This window comes from Aulonocara stuartgranti, assembly GCF_965226115.1.
Source record: "Aulonocara stuartgranti genome assembly, chromosome: 7".
NCBI lineage: Eukaryota > Metazoa > Chordata > Actinopteri > Cichliformes > Cichlidae > Aulonocara > Aulonocara stuartgranti.
Window position 1 is genome coordinate 42,103,629 of NC_138945.1, and position 19,119 is coordinate 42,122,747.

General features: G+C 39.5%; 1 protein-coding gene across 2 annotated transcripts in view; it reads left to right on the top strand.

Moving 5' to 3' along the window:
* The window catches only part of aass (aminoadipate-semialdehyde synthase), a 101,238-nt gene that overhangs the window by 60,942 nt on the left and 21,177 nt on the right, over positions 1 to 19,119 (top strand). For both annotated transcript variants that reach the window (XM_082540798.1, XM_082540799.1), the window contains 5 exons: positions 3,141 to 3,289; positions 5,649 to 5,771; positions 16,907 to 17,018; positions 17,144 to 17,203; positions 17,433 to 17,500. In XM_082540798.1, coding sequence (XP_082396924.1) covers positions 3,141 to 3,289; positions 5,649 to 5,771; positions 16,907 to 17,018; positions 17,144 to 17,203; positions 17,433 to 17,500 — 512 coding nt within the window. The remainder of the gene's footprint in view (positions 1 to 3,140; positions 3,290 to 5,648; positions 5,772 to 16,906; positions 17,019 to 17,143; positions 17,204 to 17,432; positions 17,501 to 19,119) is intronic.

A 19,119-nucleotide genomic window follows, 5' to 3' on the forward strand; every position in this document is an offset into this window, starting at 1 on the left:
CATCGGCATAACAGTGAAAATTTATATTATATTTTCGGAATATATAACCAAGAGGAAGCATATAAATAATGAATAAAAGAGGCCCCAATACTGAACCCTGGGGCACACCAGCAGAAACAGGATAGAGAGTTGAAGAATGGGATTTAAGTTGGATAAACTGAGTGCGGTCTGAGAGATAGGAGGTAAACCAGGTAAGTGGGGTATGACTAATACCGATGGAAGCTAACCGGTTCAGGAGAATATTGTGAGAAATGGTATCAAATGCCGCACTAAGATCAAGAAGGATGAGAATGGATAGGAGACCAGAATCAGCTGCCATCAGAAGGTCATTGGTAATTCTTAACAGAGCAGTTTCTGTGCTATGATTGGGGCGGAAACCAGATTGAAATTGTTCATAGAGATTATGGTCATTGAGATGTAAATGAAGCTGGGCGGCGACAACTTTTTCAAGAATTTTTGAAATAAAGGGGAGATTTGATATAGGGCGAAGATTATCAAAGTTATTGGGGTCTGCACCAGGCTTTTTGAGAGTTGGAATAACAGAAGCCTTTTTCAGTGCTTCAGGAACAATCCCAGTGTTCAGGGAGGAATGAATAATATTGGTTATGAGAGGTGTTTATCTATTAGTAATTATCCAATATTTATCCATATTAGCGATCAGTTGTCAATACCATAGTGACTAGTGGACGATAGTTAGATAAAAGATGAATAATTTTTGGAGGCTGAACGTGTAGCAGATGGAATATTGAGCTGTGGCAGGTTGCTGTGTGTGCAGAGCAGTAGGGGAACCATAGCTGGACTGAGAACAGTCCATAGTGTGGAGTACTAATTTGAGAAAACAAAAAGCATATGTGAGGTCAGTTTTAAAATGCACATAGTTACCATTTTAATCTTTCACAATTAATGCTGTTTTTAATATTTTCTTTATTTTAGTATAACTAATACCATCCTTTTTCCAAAGCTTCACAATTACTTAATGAACAAGAAAACACAATAGAAAAGCAAATACAGAAAAATGAGACATGATGAGGCAATGACAATATATTTAACATGTAAACAAAGCAAACAAAGATAAAACAAGCCTGATGGTACTCAAACTGAACTTGAATTAAAAGTGAGTTTTAATATGCAATTTGAAAGACTGTATAGACTCTGAAGTGGCAAGTTATTCTGAAGTCTGGGCGCTCCAACTGGGAAAGCCAGATTTCCTCTATGCTTTAAAATTGGAGTGGCAGCAAAATTATTCCACATCTTTAGGCATAGTAGGCCAGTAAAAATGGTGCCTAAGTTTCTCCAAAGTTATCGGACAAAAAAACTAAACTACACACTCCCTAACGTGAGGCACAATGCTCAAGTTAGTGTTACGGGTTCAAATATTGAGGGTGAGCACAAAAAACAACAATTGGTCCAGGAGAGTCAGTCAAACAATGATTTTAATGAACACACACGTGGGGAGATGAACATTGCACACAGACAGCATTGATCTCCGCCCAATAATACACAAGCAGTTGTTTTTATAACATCAGGGTATTATTTATGACGCCCCCTCATGTGTCAAAGCAGATACAATACATGCACAAGTTTAAAAACCACAAATGTTCTGTTGACGACTTTTGACACATTTAAAAGGACATCTTCTCCGTCTCGAGGCCAGGTGCTTCCTATTAATCTTCTAACTCTTGCTTATCTCCTGGAACAAACTGTCCCTTAGGCAGACATAATCTTACAGTTAAAAGGTTTTGCAAACTATTATTTGAACTCTTATCTAAACATGAGTCTAACTACTGTTTGTGTGTGTGTGTGTGTCTCGACCTCAAAATGCACTCGGCCTCACCCCGCCCGTTGACGCTTCTGACCTTTTACCAGACAGAAGCTCTCTGTGATAGGTGTAATAATCTTAACTAAGAACATGTGTAATCTATTGAATAAATGCTTTGATGAAATGATAATTAATGTAATGGTAATGATGGTTATGAATAGTAGCAGTAAAATATTTCCCTGATCTCCACATTAGGTAGCAGTCAAATAACAGGTGACATGAAATTAAAACAGTTGTGATCAAACACCAAGCCTAAAGTAGTCATACAACATGTTTTAAAGTCAAATACAATAACTTCAGTTTGTATGAATTTAGTAGCAGGAAATTAGAGGTCATTCAGGTCCCATCCAGGACATGCCTGCAGTTTACCTAATTGATGTGTGTCATCTGGCTTCATGGATCAATAAAGCTGGATTTCATCTGCATAGCAATGAAAATATTTGCTATGCCTTTGAATGATAGTGTGTAAAGGAAGCAGTTGTACAGAAACAGAACTGGTCCTAGCACAGAACATTTTTGAGTTTTTGGCCTCCACGGGTGTGGAACTAACTTATTGTCCACCCTTTCTGTTCAGGTTGTGGCTATAAAGGTGGAGCAGGTCATCTACCAATTGTTAGGTTGATAGTTTGATCCCAGGCAAACTATTCTTGGGCAAGATACTAAAAATGAGTTGCACGTGAATATAAACTAACATACCCATTGTAGTATAACCAGGTCCTTAACTCAAATTAAATCAGTATATTGATCAATTTTCTTTTCTTTATCACCGCTCCTCTTCCCCGCTGTTTTTCTTTCCCTCCCTCTCATTCTTTCTCCCTTTCCTTTCCCCCAGTCATGTCTTCCCCGTATGTAACAAGTGAAAATAAAATAAAATAAATAAACAATAAAAACAAAGGTCAATCAAATGGACCAATACGGCAAGGCCAGGATGGTCCACTTGGTAAAGTAAATCTGTTGGGCGTCTTTTTTGGCCTTCAGACAATAATTCTGATGGCAAAAGAACCAAATGGGACAGGCGGCAAAAATAAATAAATAAATAAAAATTTATCAATTATAAAACTGTTTACTCGCAGGGACTTAGAAGAGAGAGACTTACTGTTTATTGTTGGTGTATTATTTAATGCAGTTCAGGGTATTATATTTTTTTGTTTTGTGTTGTAGAAAATGTGTAATATGTATTTTACACACCATTCCAACTTTTTCAGAATTGTAGTTGTAGATTTAAATTACAGTTGAGATTTCAAAAGCACTACTGAATGGCTGACACACTGTAGTTCAACACATAGTGAATGACTGGACCGTGGTTTCTTCCTGACTATAGGTAGCACCCTATACAACCTGTCTGATCAATGGTATTTATTGGGACCCCCACACTCCTCGACTCCTCAGGCGACTGGACGCTCAGATGCTCATGAGACCACAAAAATCCTCATCTGCATACAACGAGGGATCACCTAAGCTTCCTCACAAGTAAGAACGCAGCACAGGAAAATCACAAATACAGGCTGGAAATCTTTTTCTACTGAATGAATAAAAGTACTGTGGTGGTAGCTACTGCATCTCAACAGCGATTGCATGTTTATCTTTTAGGGATATTCCTGGCGACTAATTTCTTAGTTGACTAAACAAGAAAAAAAAATTAGACTAACCAACTGGTCTAACACTAAGAAGCACTCAGGTTTGAAGTTACATTTGAAAACCGTTTAATGAAAAACAATAACAAACGCATTTCAAACCAGTTATCACATTCTTCAATAACAAAGAAGAAAAATGTCTTGATGTTCAATCATCCAGGTAAGGAAATCTTAAAAGAAAATCATCTGGAGGTAGCGTTTTCAGTGGGAGAAAGGTTTCGTCAGTCATCCAAGTGACTTCTTCAGTTTCAGCTGACTGACGTGGTGTTTAGAGAAAATATGTCTCAGCTGTTCTAATACTCCTGACAGATGAGAAATCACTAAGGGTTTTTGCTTAGGAAGCAGTTGGTCCACAGTTAATGTGATTAGTGAATTGTGGTATGTCCTGAGATTTGATTTTCACTCAGGTGTCATCCACATACCTTTACCTTTTTATTAGATCCCAGCTGGACTATTGTAACTTCTTATATATTGGAGTTAGTCAGACCTCCCATCCAAGACTGCAGTTGGTCCAGAATGCTGCAGCTCGTCTTCTGATGTGAACTAAAAGACATGAACATATTTCACCAGTGCTTGCCTCTCTCTCTCTCTCTTCACTGGCTCCCTGTTCACTTCAGAATTGGTTTTAAAATTTTATTGTTGCCCTACTAAGCTCCAAATGGACAGGCTACTGGGTATTTGTCTTACCTGTTGAAGCCTTATCCGACTTCTAGATCTCTTAGTTCAAATGATCTTTTGCTTTTAGCCATACCAAGGTGTAGGCTCGTTCACAGAGGCAATCGAGCATTTGGGTTTGTAGTGCCTAAACTGTGGAATAATGTCCCCCTACAGATGACACATCTAAAACACATTTGTGTTCACTGGCATTTAATACAGTATGACCATTATTTGGTATTAATATTATAAATTATAAGTTATTTGGTACTATTTATTTTGTATTTCTGTTTCTGTTCAGTTCATAAATAAAAATGATAATGAAATGATAATGATACCTGAACCAATGACTTGGTGGTGTTCCAGGGTAGGATAACAGAGCACTCTTTTCCAATTCTTCCATGTAAAAGTTGGCTACAATGGGTAAAACTGGGGAGCCAAAGGCCCACCCATGTTTTAGTCTGTAGTACTAACTATTGTGAAATATGTGGAATGAAGTCAGAGTTCCAAGAGCAAACACACTTGGTCGGTGCTGAGAGGAGTCCTATTGTTGAGGTTGGGGTCATCCTGTAATCTCTTGTGAACTGCCTCCCCTGCTTCAGTGACTGGAACATAAATGAGACAGACGTAACATCACACAAGACTTTTGTATCATTGGAACTAAATAATAAAAATACATTATATATAAATAAAAACCAAATAAAATAAAAAATAAAAATTAAATAAATTAATTAAAAAATGACATCCGGTCAGTAGTATTGTCTTGTTCTAACTGCTTCAGACAATCTATCACCCTCTTCCTTTAGTCACTTCCTGGTCTTGTTTCAAGTATTTTTGTAACCGAGCAGCAAGAAAATTTTCTCATGATAGTTTCTGGTTTAGCAAAACCGTGTACCTACCCTTGTCTGCCAGAAGGATGATAATGTTTTTGTCTTTGATCAGTAATTGTTGATCAATGGTCATGACATTTTGTATATTAATGATCAAGAAACTGACCTCATTGTTCTTCAGTGGTGCTAGTTTTAGTCATTATGCAAATATACTGTTTATAAGGTTGGGGAAACCTGCAATCAGCTGAGACCAAAGAAGTCATGTGGATGAGCGATGAAACATTTTTTGCCACTGAAAACGCTACGTGTAGATGAACTGAATCAACTTTTTGAGATGTTAAATATGAGAATAAATATGAAAACATGTTACTACAAAAGCTGTTCACGTATTACTAAAATATGGCAAAATAACATCTGAAAAACAAACAAAAGCATTGTGATTCATGACTTCTCATGACATCTTCAATAAAATTAACATCTAAAATAATAAAACAAATCATCCAGCCATTTTTTTCTGCTTATCTATAGTTGGCAGAGGCACCCCACTTATCTGAGGAAACATCAAACCTTTCCCAGGCCAGCCAATAGATCTCTTCAGCGTGTCCCGGGTCTGTGCTGGGGCCTCCTCCCTGTAGGACATACCCGTTTGGATCACCTTACCCCACAGCCTGCTATACCCTCATAAGTGTTTTCTTTTCTGTCTTCCTGCAGGCTGCTGGCCATCTGCGACATATCTGCTGACACTGGAGGCTCTATAGAGTTCATGAATGAATGCACCACCATTGATAAGCCTTTCTGCATCTATGACGCTGACCAGCATATTGATCATGACAGGTATAGAGCAAACGGTTCATGATTTGCCTTTGTGCCAGCATCAACTGTGTTTCTGTTTGGATCAGGGTTTCAGAATTGAGGCAACGACTCCAATTTTTACATCAAGCAGCATCTTTTATGATTTCTGTATATTCTTCTGTTCAGCTTTGTTTATTAACATAACTCACCATTCGTATCCTGCTAGACCTTTGTGTGAGGAATGTTGGAGTCATTTTTGACCAGGATAGGTCTTTCAATGCACATATTATCCAAATCTGTAGGACTGTTTACTTGCATTTGGACATGGATAAAACATGCTAACATCCTATCTCAGAGTGATGTAGAAAAACTGGTTCATGCATTTATTACTTGAGTTGGCTTTTAAAAACTCCTTTCTTATTTTATCCTAAAGACCTCATATTTATTTATTTTATTTAATCAGGGATCCCTTGAGATTAACATCAGGGGAGACTTGGCGAGGAAGGCATATTATTACAGTGTTACAAGTTAAAAATCAAATACAACATTAAAACACATAAAACAAAATAATACAAATACAAAGTCTAGTTTATGAATAACAGTCTTCAGTTACAACAGTCTTTATTAGAGCTCTGAATACCCCAGGGAGACAAAGACAAGCAGCTGCTGGCTATTTATATTTTACTCCTGCACAGTTGGTCTGGATCACCAATAATTTCTTTGTACATTGACAATAAAGGGCTATTCAGTTCTGTTCTGTTAAAGTGCTCTGAAGGTTTTTCAATGAACAAGGTGCAAAATAAGAGACCGCAAATCACAGCAGCTGTTTAAAGGGATCTAAAAAACACGTTGATGGTTTGGAGGAAGTAATTATTGAAGTTAACTCAGAAAGATCAATTGGAGAAAAAGAGTAACTTAACATCAATGATACTAAGAGTAGCTGTAGATAATATTACATCTGTGGGATGATTATTGGTAATTTTTTCTTTAATGATTAAAATTTTATTTGTGAAGAAGTTCATGAAGTCATTACTAGTTAACGTTTCTTACACCCCAGCCCAGGGAAAACCGGCGTGCAACATAAGGAAAATAAAAATAAGGAGAAATGCCCCCACACTCCCTGCTCTCAAGGAAGATGAACCAACAAAAAACAGCTACCACGGATTTCACAACAGCCAGTGTTTTGGCACTGTAAATTGTGCCAAAAGCAAGTCTGGAAATACAATAAACCGGTGCATGCTCAATCTCTGACTGGAAGCGCTAATTCGTCATTCGGCTTTTGTCAGACTAAAGTAACTGTTAAAACTGTTTGAAAAGCTAAGCTATGCAACAAGGAGAGATCGAGAATTTCCTTTTAGTTCTCAGTTTATTTGATATTGACAAAAGTTAGTCAATTTTGTCTGTTCTTCTGTAAAACAAACTAAGATTTATTTTTTGAATTAATATTTTGTTTCTAAGTTGAATTGAAAATTTAGTAGCCTGTTTCGTTTGTTCTATTTTGAAACTTAAACGCTTTAGCGGCTGCCTTTTGTGTAGTTTGCAATATTTGCCTTTATTTATCTGAAAAAGTCTCATGTTCCTTAAGTACATCTACCCTGTTGAACTTATTATGGGAAATAAATATTTAAATCAAAACACGCTGCTGATTATTTCACATTTTACTTGTGAGCAACGGCACATTTAAATCTTACAAATATAGTTATTTGGCTTATATCGTGATAGATATCGTTATCGCCTGAAATGAAAAAAAAAAACAAAAAAACATATTGTGATATGAAAAAATCTTATATCACCCAGCTCTACAGCAGACTGATTTTCTCCAGGCAGATAATTTAGTAGCATTGCAAGAAATCTGCTCCCTTTAGCGCCTTAAAGCAACTGTTGTTGTGATTTGGTGCTAAATAAAATGTAATTGAAATTGAATTTGATTTAGTTTTCAGTCTGAAATATTTTTTAAATTATTAAAAGCATGATTGCATTAGCAAAAACTTAAGGTGTAGCACGTGTGAAATTGTAGATTTGAAGATTTTAAATCGTCCATAAACGATAAACATAGAATTTAAATGCTGTAGACATTTCTTCAAAACTATGGTATTTCAGATCCACTGTGCATCACTGAGCCCTTAGCAAAATACTATTCCTTCTTCACCCCTGTGCATCATTCGTATTCCAGGATTGATTATTTTCGTCTGGATAATTTCCTTATCCCAAGGGTCACCATGTGTAAATACAATGCAATTGTAATTTCTGATCATGCACCAGTGCAGGTTGATATCGCATTTCCAAATGTATCAGCAAGGCAGCGGTTCTGGAAATTTGACTCAGCATTATTTTCAGATGAGGAGTTTTGCAAGTTCATAGTACACCACATCGAGCTTTTTCTAGAAACAAATAACCCAGGAGTAGTTGGCTGTCCGACTGCGGTCTGGGGTGTGGGGCCTCCCTGCTGCTGCGGAGTCGGGGCGGTCTGCCTCGCCCCACCGCAGGGAAAAGGGTAACACTACCTGGGTCTGGGTGCAGTTCCCCCCTCCAGGGGCAAGGGTACCTAGACCCGGTTCGTAGAGTACGCTTGGGGAGTGTGATCGTGTGTACAGCGTCTCTTTATGTCTGTCTCCTCGTTGGTTGAGTGTGGAGTAAGTGCATATGAGAGCATGAGGGTGGGAATGGATGTTTGTGTCTGTGTGTGCCTGTATGTCTGTGTCTATATGTCAGGTTGGGTATCAGACGCCACCTCTCTGGGGACATCTCAGGCCCTCCAAGGTTTGGAGGCCTATCTCCACCCACCACCACTTCCCCTGCCAGTGGCGGACTCCCTCAGGTGTCGGTGCATTGGTGGTTCTTTGTGTCTGGGGGTGGGCGTCCAGGTACACACCGGCTCACTCCTTGGCGGCCGCTTATCGGGGCCTGGAGCCTGGGGCTCGCTCGGGCCACTTCGGAGGTGGGGTGCCCCCGGCCTCTCGGCCTGGGGCTCGGTCACTCAGGCGCAGCTGGCTGCCGGCGGAGCTCACGGGCGCGTCACTGCAACTCCCCCTGGCTTCTGCTCCGCGGCTGCTGAGTGAGCCCTCATCTGGGACTCTCCTCAGCTCTTACTGGGACAGTGGCGCGGCTGCCCCTCTGTTGGTCTTCCTTGGTCTCTTGTGTTCTGGGGGCCTCTGGATGTCTGGGGTTTTGATCTCCTCCATACCTGCTTCATACCCTGGAGGACGGGGCTGTGGCTCCCCACACTCCCTAGCAGATCGTTACATGGAGAAACCTTTGGAATGCAAGCATGCTGATCCACACAAGTATGCACACAGGTGTACACACGGGTATTCACAGACGCAGACTACAGCTTTCTTGGCTGCTGCCTCAAAGCACACTGTGCGCTGTCTATCTTGCGTGCTGCACAATATCGTTTATTATTTAGTATCTACTGATATCTACTGCTAGCTAGTTTATTGTGATGGTGCTGTTTTTTTTTATTATGTTGCTCTTTGTTGTTTGCTTTCTCTTCTGTTTTTTTTCTCCATACAGGTGACCCAGGTGTTTTGTTTTTTTGTTTGTTTGTTTTTTCTTTCTTCCCCCCTTCTCACCGTCTCTTCTCCCCTTTGGTTTTCTTTCTCTCCCTCTCTTTCTTTCATTCTTTCTCCCTGTCCTATCCCCCAGTCATGTCTGTCCCGTTTGTAGCAACTGAAAATAAAATAAATTCATAATTATAATAAAGGTCAATCAAATGGACCAATATGGCCTTATGCCTTAAGACAACAATTCTGATGGCTAAAGATCCAAACGGGACACAAAAAAAACAAAAAAACAAATAACACTCCAGATGTTTCAAAATCTATAATTTGGGAGTCGCTAAAAGCATATCTGCGGGGCCAAATTATTTCTTTTTCGTCTTATAAGACTAAAAAGCGAAACGAATGGCTTCGGGAGCTGACGGAGCTCATAGCTAACATTGACACACAATATGCTACCTGTCCAACCGCTGATTTATACAAGCAGAAGGTACTGCTGCAGTCTGAATTTGACACTCTCTCAATTAAAGAAACTGAGAAGCTCCTACCTAGATCAAGACATCATGTATACCAGCATGGTGAAAAAGCAAGTAGATATCTTTCGCATCAGCTTTGTCAATCCGCCACAGCTCAATCTATACCCAACATACAGTTAGACTCCGGTCAGGTGGTAACACACCCTGACGGAATTAATGCTGCTTTCAAGCTATTTTATCAGGATCTCTGGGGTGGCTGTAGCTCAGGTGGCAGAGCAGGTCAGCCACTAATCAGAAGGTCGGTGGTTCAATCCCAGGCTGCCTCCTGGCTGCATGCCAAATATCCTTGGGCAAGATACTAACCCCATGTTTGCCTACTGGTGGTGGTCAGAGGGCCCGGTGGCGCCAGTGTCCGGCAGCCTCGCCTCTGTCAGTGCGCCCCAGGGCAGCTGTGGCTACAACGTAGCTTGCCATCGCCAGTGTGTGTTGAATGTGTGTGTGAATGGGTGAATGACTGAATGTAGTGTGAAGCGCTTTGGGGTCCTTAGGGACTAGAAAAGCGCTATACAAATGCAGGCCATTTACCATTTACCATTTACTTCCCGCACTGATTATTCAGAGGCTGACTTGGTTTCCTTCTTGAGGAACATAGATACTCCCACTATTAACCCAGACCAACATGAGCTGCTGGAAAGACCTATTACCTCAGCGGAAATATTGCAGGCAGTTAATTCTTTGCAAAATGGCAAGGCACCGGGCCCAGGTGGCTTCTTGTGTGATTTCTATAAACGCTTTGCCGACAAGTTTGTTTCTTTACTGTCTGAGGTTTTTTCAGAAATTCAGGCAACAAGCACGTTGCCACAAACTCTGTCCCAAGCCACAATCTCTGTAATACTCAAAAAAGACAAGGATCCTCAAAAATGTGGATCCTATCGCCCCATTAGTCTACTGAATGTGGATTATAAGATCCTCACAAAAGCTCTTGCACTTTGTATTGAGAAGGTAGTACCTTCTATTATACATGAGGACCAAACAGGCTTTATAGTGAACCGCCAGTCATATTTCAATATCAGGCGGCTGTTAAATATCCTATATTCTGACCATTCAGTTGATCACTAATAGTCTCACTAGATGCCGAGAAGACTTTTGACTGTGTGGATTGGCAATATTTGTTCTCCATTTTGAAAAAATTTGGCGTCGGTTCTAATTTTATTTCATGGATCAGGACTCTGTACTCAGCACCCCTGTCTTCAGTCCGCACCAATAACACTATTTCAGAATACTTTTCCTTACATAGAGGCACCCGCCAGGGATGCTCCTTAAGCCCCCTGCTATTCAATCTGTCAATAGAGCCGCTGGCGGCAGCATTGAGAACAGACCCCATAATAAGGGGGATCACTAGGGGAAACACTATTCATAAGTGCTCCTTGAATGCAGACGATCTCCTTCTGTATATTACAGATCCGGAGGCATCAATTCCTTCACCTCTGGACCTCATTGGATCCTTTGGCCGCCTGTCTGGTTACAGATTTATGGAAGAAATATAGTATCAGCAGAATTCAAGTATTTTTAGACATTGAATTTATAACACTAAACTTTTATCCTCCAAATTTCCCTGCAAAAATTCACCTGCAAAAGTGATGAGCTTGAATGATCCAAGCCAGAGCAATCAGCACTAGATCGAGTCGAGCGGCTCTCAGCCAATTAAATTATGCTGTTTGATCACATGACACCGTTAGCCAGCAGTGTGTCTCCTAAAAGAGAGCTGTTTAAAGGTGAGTAATTAAGTTTTTCTCCTAAATAGAGATCATTACAGAACGCCTAGTCCTACTTAAAATCCCATTTATTTTTATTTTATTTTATCATCTACTCGAACTAAGGAAAACGTTTGACTAACTCAAAGACAATTTCCACGCCTCCCCTGCCTGTCTGCAGAGGCAGTTTTGAATTTAGGAGCAGCAAGATGGAAGCGGCAAACCCTGGCGATTCTCCGGTAAGTACAGTGGGGCAAAAAAATATTTAGTCAGCCACCGATTGTGCAAGTTCCCCCACCTAAAATGATGACAGAGGTCAGTAATTTGCACCAGAGGTACACTTCAACTGTGAGAGACAGAATGTGGAAAAAAAATCCATGAATCCACATGGTAGGATTTGTAAAGAATTTATTCGTAAATCAGGGTGGAAAATAAGTATTTGGTCAATAACAAAAATACAACTCAATACTTTGTAACATAACCTTTGTTGGCAATAACAGAGGTCAAACGTTTACTATAGGTCTTTACCAGGTTTGCACACACAGTAGCTGGTATTTTGGCCCATTCCTCCATGCAGATCTTCTTGGGAGCAGTGATGTTTTGGGGCTGTCGCCGAGCAACGCGGACTTTCAACTCCCGCCACAGATTTTCTATGGGGTTGAGGTCTGGAGACTGGCTAGGCCACTCCAGGACTTTCAAATGCTTCTTACGGAGCCACTCCTTTGTTGCCCGGGCGGTGTGTTTTGGATCATTGTCATGTTGGAAGACCCAGCCTCGTTTCATCTTCAAAGTTCTCACTGATGGAAGGAGGTTTTGGCTCAAAATCTCACGATACATGGCCCCATTCATTCTGTCCTTAACACGGATCAGTCGTCCTGTCCCCTTGGCAGAAAAACAGCCCCATAGCATGATGTTTCCACCCCCATGCTTCACAGTAGGTATGGTGTTCTTGGGATGCAACTCAGTATTCTTCTTCCTCCAAACACGACGAGTTGAGTTTATACCAAAAAGTTCTACTTTGGTTTCATCTGACCACATGACATTCTCCCAATCCTCTGCTGTATCATCCATGTGCTCTCTGGCAAACTTCAGACGGGCCTGGACATGCACTGGCTTCAGCAGCGGAACACGTCTGGCACTGCGGGATTTGATTCCCTGCCGTTGTAGTGTGTTACTGATGGTGACCTTTGTTACTTTGGTCCCAGCTCTCTGCAGGTCATTCACCAGGTCCCCCCGTGTGGTTCTGGGATCTTTGCTCACCGTTCTCATGATCATTTTGACCCCACGGGATGAGATCTTGTGTGGAGCCCCAGATCGAGGGAGATTATCAGTGGTCTTGTATGTCTTCCATTTTCTGATGATTGCTCCCACAGTTGATTTTTTCACACCAAGCTGCTTGCCTATTGTAGATTCACTCTTCCCAGTCTGGTGCAGGTCTACAATACTTTTCCTGGTGTCCTTCGAAAGCTCTTTGGTCTTGGCCATGGCGGAGTTTGGAGTCTGACTGTTTGAGGCTGTGGACAGGTGTCTTTTATACAGATGATGAGTTCAAACAGGTGCCATTCATACAGGTAACGAGTGGGGGACAGAAAAGCTTCTTACAGAAGACGTTACAGGTCTGTGAGAGCCAGAGATTTTCCTTGTTTGAGGTGACCAAATACTTATTTTCCACCCTAATTTACGAATAAATTCTTTACAAATCCTACCATGTGAATTCATGGATTTTTTTTTCACATTCTGTCTCTCACAGTTGAAGTGTACCTCTGGTGCAAATTACTGACCTTTGTCATCATTTTAAGTGGGGGAACTTGCACAATTGGTGGCTGACTAAATACTTTTTTGCCCCACTGTATATTGTTTTTTATCTTCAAGTTTGTCTTTTGAAACGTTAATTTTATTTAAATCCATTGCTCACGTATAAAGTACACAGACGGGGTCTTTGCTCAACTCGTCTGAGGCGTGTCTCACTAAGCGCTACATGCTAGCATCCAGCTAACCGAGCTACCCTTTACATGCTGTGCTTTGGAAAATAGGATACTCGTTAAAAAAAAAAATACTCCGCAGATATTGATAGATAGATGAACACTGCAAATATAATGTTGTAAACAAGAACGGCCTTTGGTGAAGGGGTAAAATACACCATTAATAAAGCCATAGAGTGAATGGCTGCCATGGTTGCAGAACGGCCTGATTTAATGACAAGAATGGGGAAGAGTGAGGTGAAGTGAACCAAAGCCACAAAACACGGTCAGACAAGGCGGCAAAAGGGCAGTGATCTGTCCGTCAGTATGAAGTTGGTGTGTGCTTTGGTGAACAAAAACTCGAGACCGGTAGGAGGAAGATGGGAGACTCGTGTTTCACTGGAATAGTGGTGAATTAAAACATCCTTTGTTGGGGACATTTAGATGTAAATGCATCCATACAGGTGAGACAGAGGCAGACCAGACAGTGAAGAAAACAAGGCAAACATTTAGAAATATTAAAACGGAAATATAGGATTAATATAACATACAATTAGGGAAAATGTAAGGAACACAATGTAAGTGATATTGTAAAGTCATTAAAACAGCATACTCTGATTAAAAGAAACATGTAATTGGGTAGGATAATAATAATATTAAAAAACATGTACAAGATGGGTATGTATACTTGTACCCAGAATTTAACAACTATAAAGTTGTAGCATGTCAGTACCTTACCCCATCCACATCCTGATTGCTCTGGCTTGGGTCTTTCAAGTTCATCACTTTTGCAATTGAATTTTTGCAGGTGGATTTTTTGCAGGTGAATTTTTTGCAGGTGAATTTTTGCAGGTCAATTTTTGCAGGTCAATTTTTGCAGGTGAATATTTTTGCAGAGAAATTTGGAGGATAAAAATTCAGTGTTATAAATCCAATGTCTAAAAATACTTGAATTCTGATGATACTATATTTCTTCCATACAGATTGAACCTGGCTAAAAGCACACTATTCCCTATTAACAGTCTGGCGAAGGAAGCTGACTACTCAGCCTTTCAGTTTAGACTGGAACACTCCTCATTCACCTATTTGGGTATTCAAATCACAGACGCTTATCAGGATCTTTTTAAACAAAATTTTATCCCTTTATTAGAGAAAACAAAATCGGATTTGGCACACTGGTCAGTATTACCCATCTCTTGCTGGGCGGGTCAACACGATTAAAATGGTAGTCTTGCCTCGATTCATGTACCTCTTCCAGATGATACCCCTTTTTCTTCCTAAAACCTTTTTCATCCAGTTAGACGGACTCATATCATCTTTTATTTGGGACAAAAAAGTTCCAAGAATCCGTAAATCCTTGTTACAGTGTTCTAAGTCGGAAGGCGGCCTGGCCCTACCAAACTTTATGTATTATTATTGGGCTGCCAATATTGTGAAATTATCCACCTGGATGCGGGGTTTTAGGGAGGGCAGAGGGCCGCCTTGGTCCACTATGGAGCTAGACGGTAATCTCACCATATCCCCTGTTGCAATAATGTGTTCAGGTCTACCAGTCAGTCGCAATGTTCATTTTAAAAATCCTGTGGTTAAGAACTCTCTCAATGTCTGGTTTCAGCGTTCTCCTATTACGTCAAATCATCTTTTTTTTACCAGCTCTGAGCGATGCAGGGTTCAAGGTTTGGTACAGCAGAGGAATTATCTGCTTCTCTGATCTGTTTGTTAAAGGGTCATTTTTATCCTTTGAAGCATTGTCTAAAGATTTTGGAATCCCAAAGACTCACTTTAGATACTTACAAGCGCGTAGCTTTGCAGTTAAACACTTCACTTCTTATCCAAGTCTACCTAATGTCTGTACACTTAAATGGTAAATGGTCTGTATTTGTATAGCGCTTTACTTGGTCCTAAGTACCCCCAAAGCGCTTTACTCTATACACAATCATCCACCCATTCACACACACATTCACTTGAGGATTGTCTGCAATTTCGATCTATTGCTAGAGGTCACATCTCTCAAATATATAGCACATTGCAGCATATAAAGGCAGACTCTGTGTCCAAAGCCATAAATGCCTGGGAGCTGGACTTAAACCTCCAGATCCCAGACGACCTATGGGATCTTAGTGTTAGCAAGATCCATGAATCCTCAATCTGTATACGGCATTGTATAATACAGTTTAAAATTCTTTACCGGGCGTACCTAACCAAAGCTAAACTAGCCAAAATATACAATGCCTCTGATGATAGATGTCCGAGGTGCAAGCAATCACCCGCCGACATTAACCATATGTTCTGGAGCTGCTCTGATTTGAACCGGTTCTGGGAATTAGTTTTTAATATGTTATCCTAATCCGATAACAGAAGTCTTGGGTGAGAAAGGTGATGAGGTGCTTGCAGACAGAGTATTTGAGATACAGTTTGAGAGGGTCTCAAAGTAAATACTACAAAACCTGGTCATCCTTTGTTGAATATGTGGAGAAGTTGTCATTTACTGCTTTTATCTGTGTTTGGGGTTTTTTCTCTTTCTTTCTTTAAAGCCACCTACTATCTGTAGCAAGCCAAAAAGAACTGCGCACAATGCAGCCCCCCTTTTATTTATGTATTTATTTTATTCTGTTTTTGTTTGTTTTGTTTTTTGGTGGGTTTTGTTTTTTGGGTTTCACATGGTAGTATTTTTTTGTTTGTGCCCATAGATTATACATTTTTCTGCATCCAACTGGTTTGCCACTGCGTGGCTCAACCGGTTTCACAATGGCAGTGTTTGTAGTCGCAATTCGAGTTATATTTGTCTGTACTTTTGTCATATTGGAAAATCATAAATAAAGTTGTCAAAAAAAAAAAAGACTTGTCTGAGAGCCCAATATAACTGCAAAGGTGAACAGGTAAATAAAGAAAACATCAACAAATTTTGCCTTTCAGTGGTTTTACAATTAAGCAATACACAAGTTGATACAGAAAAATAGCCCTGTTAGTTTCTGTTTTATGTTTCTAAATGTTCCAAAATTAAAAGTTGACTTCAGTATGTCCAGGGGTTTTTTGCTTCCATATGGAAATGGGCCCACTCAAAAGTATTGTCTTTCTGAAATAAGCAAGGCCTTCCCTGAAAACAGTTTCTTCTGGATGGGAGCATATGTCTCTCTAAAATTGCTACATACATTTCAGCACTAATGTTGCCTTTCCAGATGTGCAACCAATAACAGAATCATGAATGCTTTTAATACAATCTTTACTGCCCATCTTTACTTGTTAATCTACTAAAATTAAAATTTTTTATACCCTCCTCATGTTACAGATCTATTGACAGTCAACCTAAATAGACGCAAAGCTGTTTCTTTTTAGTGCTGCTTGCTTTTTCAGCCTTTTGTTGTCCCCTCCTAACTTCTTTGAGACTGCCATCAAATTGTATACGTGCTACTGTTTTTTGGTTTTTTTTGAAAGAGTAAAATGCCTGAATTTTAACATTTGATTTGGTTTTATTTGTGGTCCCGGCAGCGTGGAGGGAAACGGGATTCTCATGTGCTCCATTGACAACCTTCCTGCTCAGCTCCCAATCGAAGCCACAGAGTATTTTGGTGACCGTCTCTTCCCCTACATCTGGGAGATGGTAAGACGTCTGATTTGATGCCACCAATTTTCCAGTGCATTTGGTGGTGTTTTCTGATCAAGTATGGGAGAGGGCTATGACATGTTTCACATAGTGTTTCCTTGTGAATTATATGTCATTACCAGCTACCTTCAGATTCAACCAGACCATTGGACGAAGAAGAATTTAGCCCACAAGTCAGAGATGTAAGTAGTGAAATGTTGGTTGAGAGAAGTATCTCACTTTATTTGTTACAAAGGCATGATGCTATTTTCAGTTGAGTGTTTTACTTCATTTTCTAATTCAATATTTTGGTTGATAACATACATTTATTTATTTGGATTAGATATGTGTATGTAACGGATGTTTATTTGACTCTTTCTGCAAATAAGTGAAATTCATGTTTGGTTTGGATGTTCTGATTTATTCCTAAAGGCTGTCATCGCCTCTAACGGAAAACTTACTCCAAAGTTTGAATACATTGAAAAACTTAGAGAAAGAAGGTAAGTCTTCAGACAGGAACTGTGAATATGTAAGTTTGTTTGTTTGTTTGTTTGTTATATTTGCATTTAAATGCTTCGTTTGAATGTAATTCTTATTTTAAATGTTCATCAAACCTGTTAAAACATTCTATGAGTAAGATACAATGTCTAACGATTACAGGAAAGGTGCAATAGCTCACCAGCTCTGAATTTCTAAATTGTAGAGCTTGTTAACCTCAGTTATTAACTTGGTTTCTAGTGTGCCGTTTCTGCTGTTGCATTCCTTAAGTAATCCTTTCCTAGAATTGTCATTTGTGAAGTTTGAGGATCTTTGTTCATAGTAACAAACCATTACTATGTGCTGCCTTCTGGTGTCTGCTGTGCCTGCATTAACACCTTACTTATCTAGCATGCTAAATAGGCCATCTCCGCTAACTAACTCCAGAAGCTGGAATATGCACTCACCAAGTGGTAGACATATCTTTTCTACTCTTTTACACTAAAAACCCAATCACTCATTATGCTGAGTCTTTCTGTCTTGTTTTGTCTGGTGTTAACATACAGGTTCTTTTGAGGTGTAATCAGATGTAAAATGTAATCAACAGATATAACAGATATAATCAATACCAGTTTTACTTCTGTGCATAAATAAAAGCTAGGACAAAGACTGGAGGCAGGATATAACTGCTAGAATTCCACTGTTAACAGGGGAACCTTGACTGCACTTAGGAGTTTCGTAGAGATGATTTATCTTAAAAGAATACAATATTTTTTTTCAAGTGTCTTTAAGTAAATGAGTACAAATAACATAACATAATAACATAAAACGGTTCATTGCTTGTGACTATGGAAAAAGACAGCGTTCAAATAACATCAGATTTGTACATTTTCTCCATTTTCTCTACATCAGCAATGTCTGAAAATAGTACTGGAATATTTTTTGTCTTATCTGCTACATTAAGTAAGTTTGAAGACTAACATTGAGGACAGGTTTACTTGTTTATGTTAGCATCTACTTTACATGCCCAGGCAACAAATCTAGCTATTTAATATTGCATGTTCTTATTATTACATGTCAGATCTGCAGTTAACTTATGGCAGCTTATTAGCAAACTGTGGGTCCAGCCAGTCACTTACAAATGTAAAACATTTTGAAGCTTAGACTTGTAAGTAAACATGCCCTGTGATCTAATGCTTTTTTCTAGTACCAAAGTCACAGAAGTCAATTCAGTCTGGCTCTGTATAAAGGAGATTTCTCAAAAACATGAAAATATAATCATTTGCACATTTAGCATTCGTCATCTGGGAAATCACATTTATAGCATATAGCATTTAGGAATGGTTTTAAATCTGCTATAATTATTTTCTCAGATCTGTTGATTATTTGTAATTGATTTGCTTATTTTTCTGCAGTCTTAGCTTTTTTTTACATGTTCGCAAGAGTTGTATTTACAAATATTTGAATGTGTTTGTTGGATCTATTGACAGATCTATGACTTTATAACGTTTAACCAATGAATATTTTTATTAATCATTAACAATCAGACTGTATGCATTTTTTTCTCGAAGGCTGTAGGAACAGCTTGCTTGGAGGTATCTCATCCTCTTTTCACCATCCTCAGTGAATCCATGGTCACCAA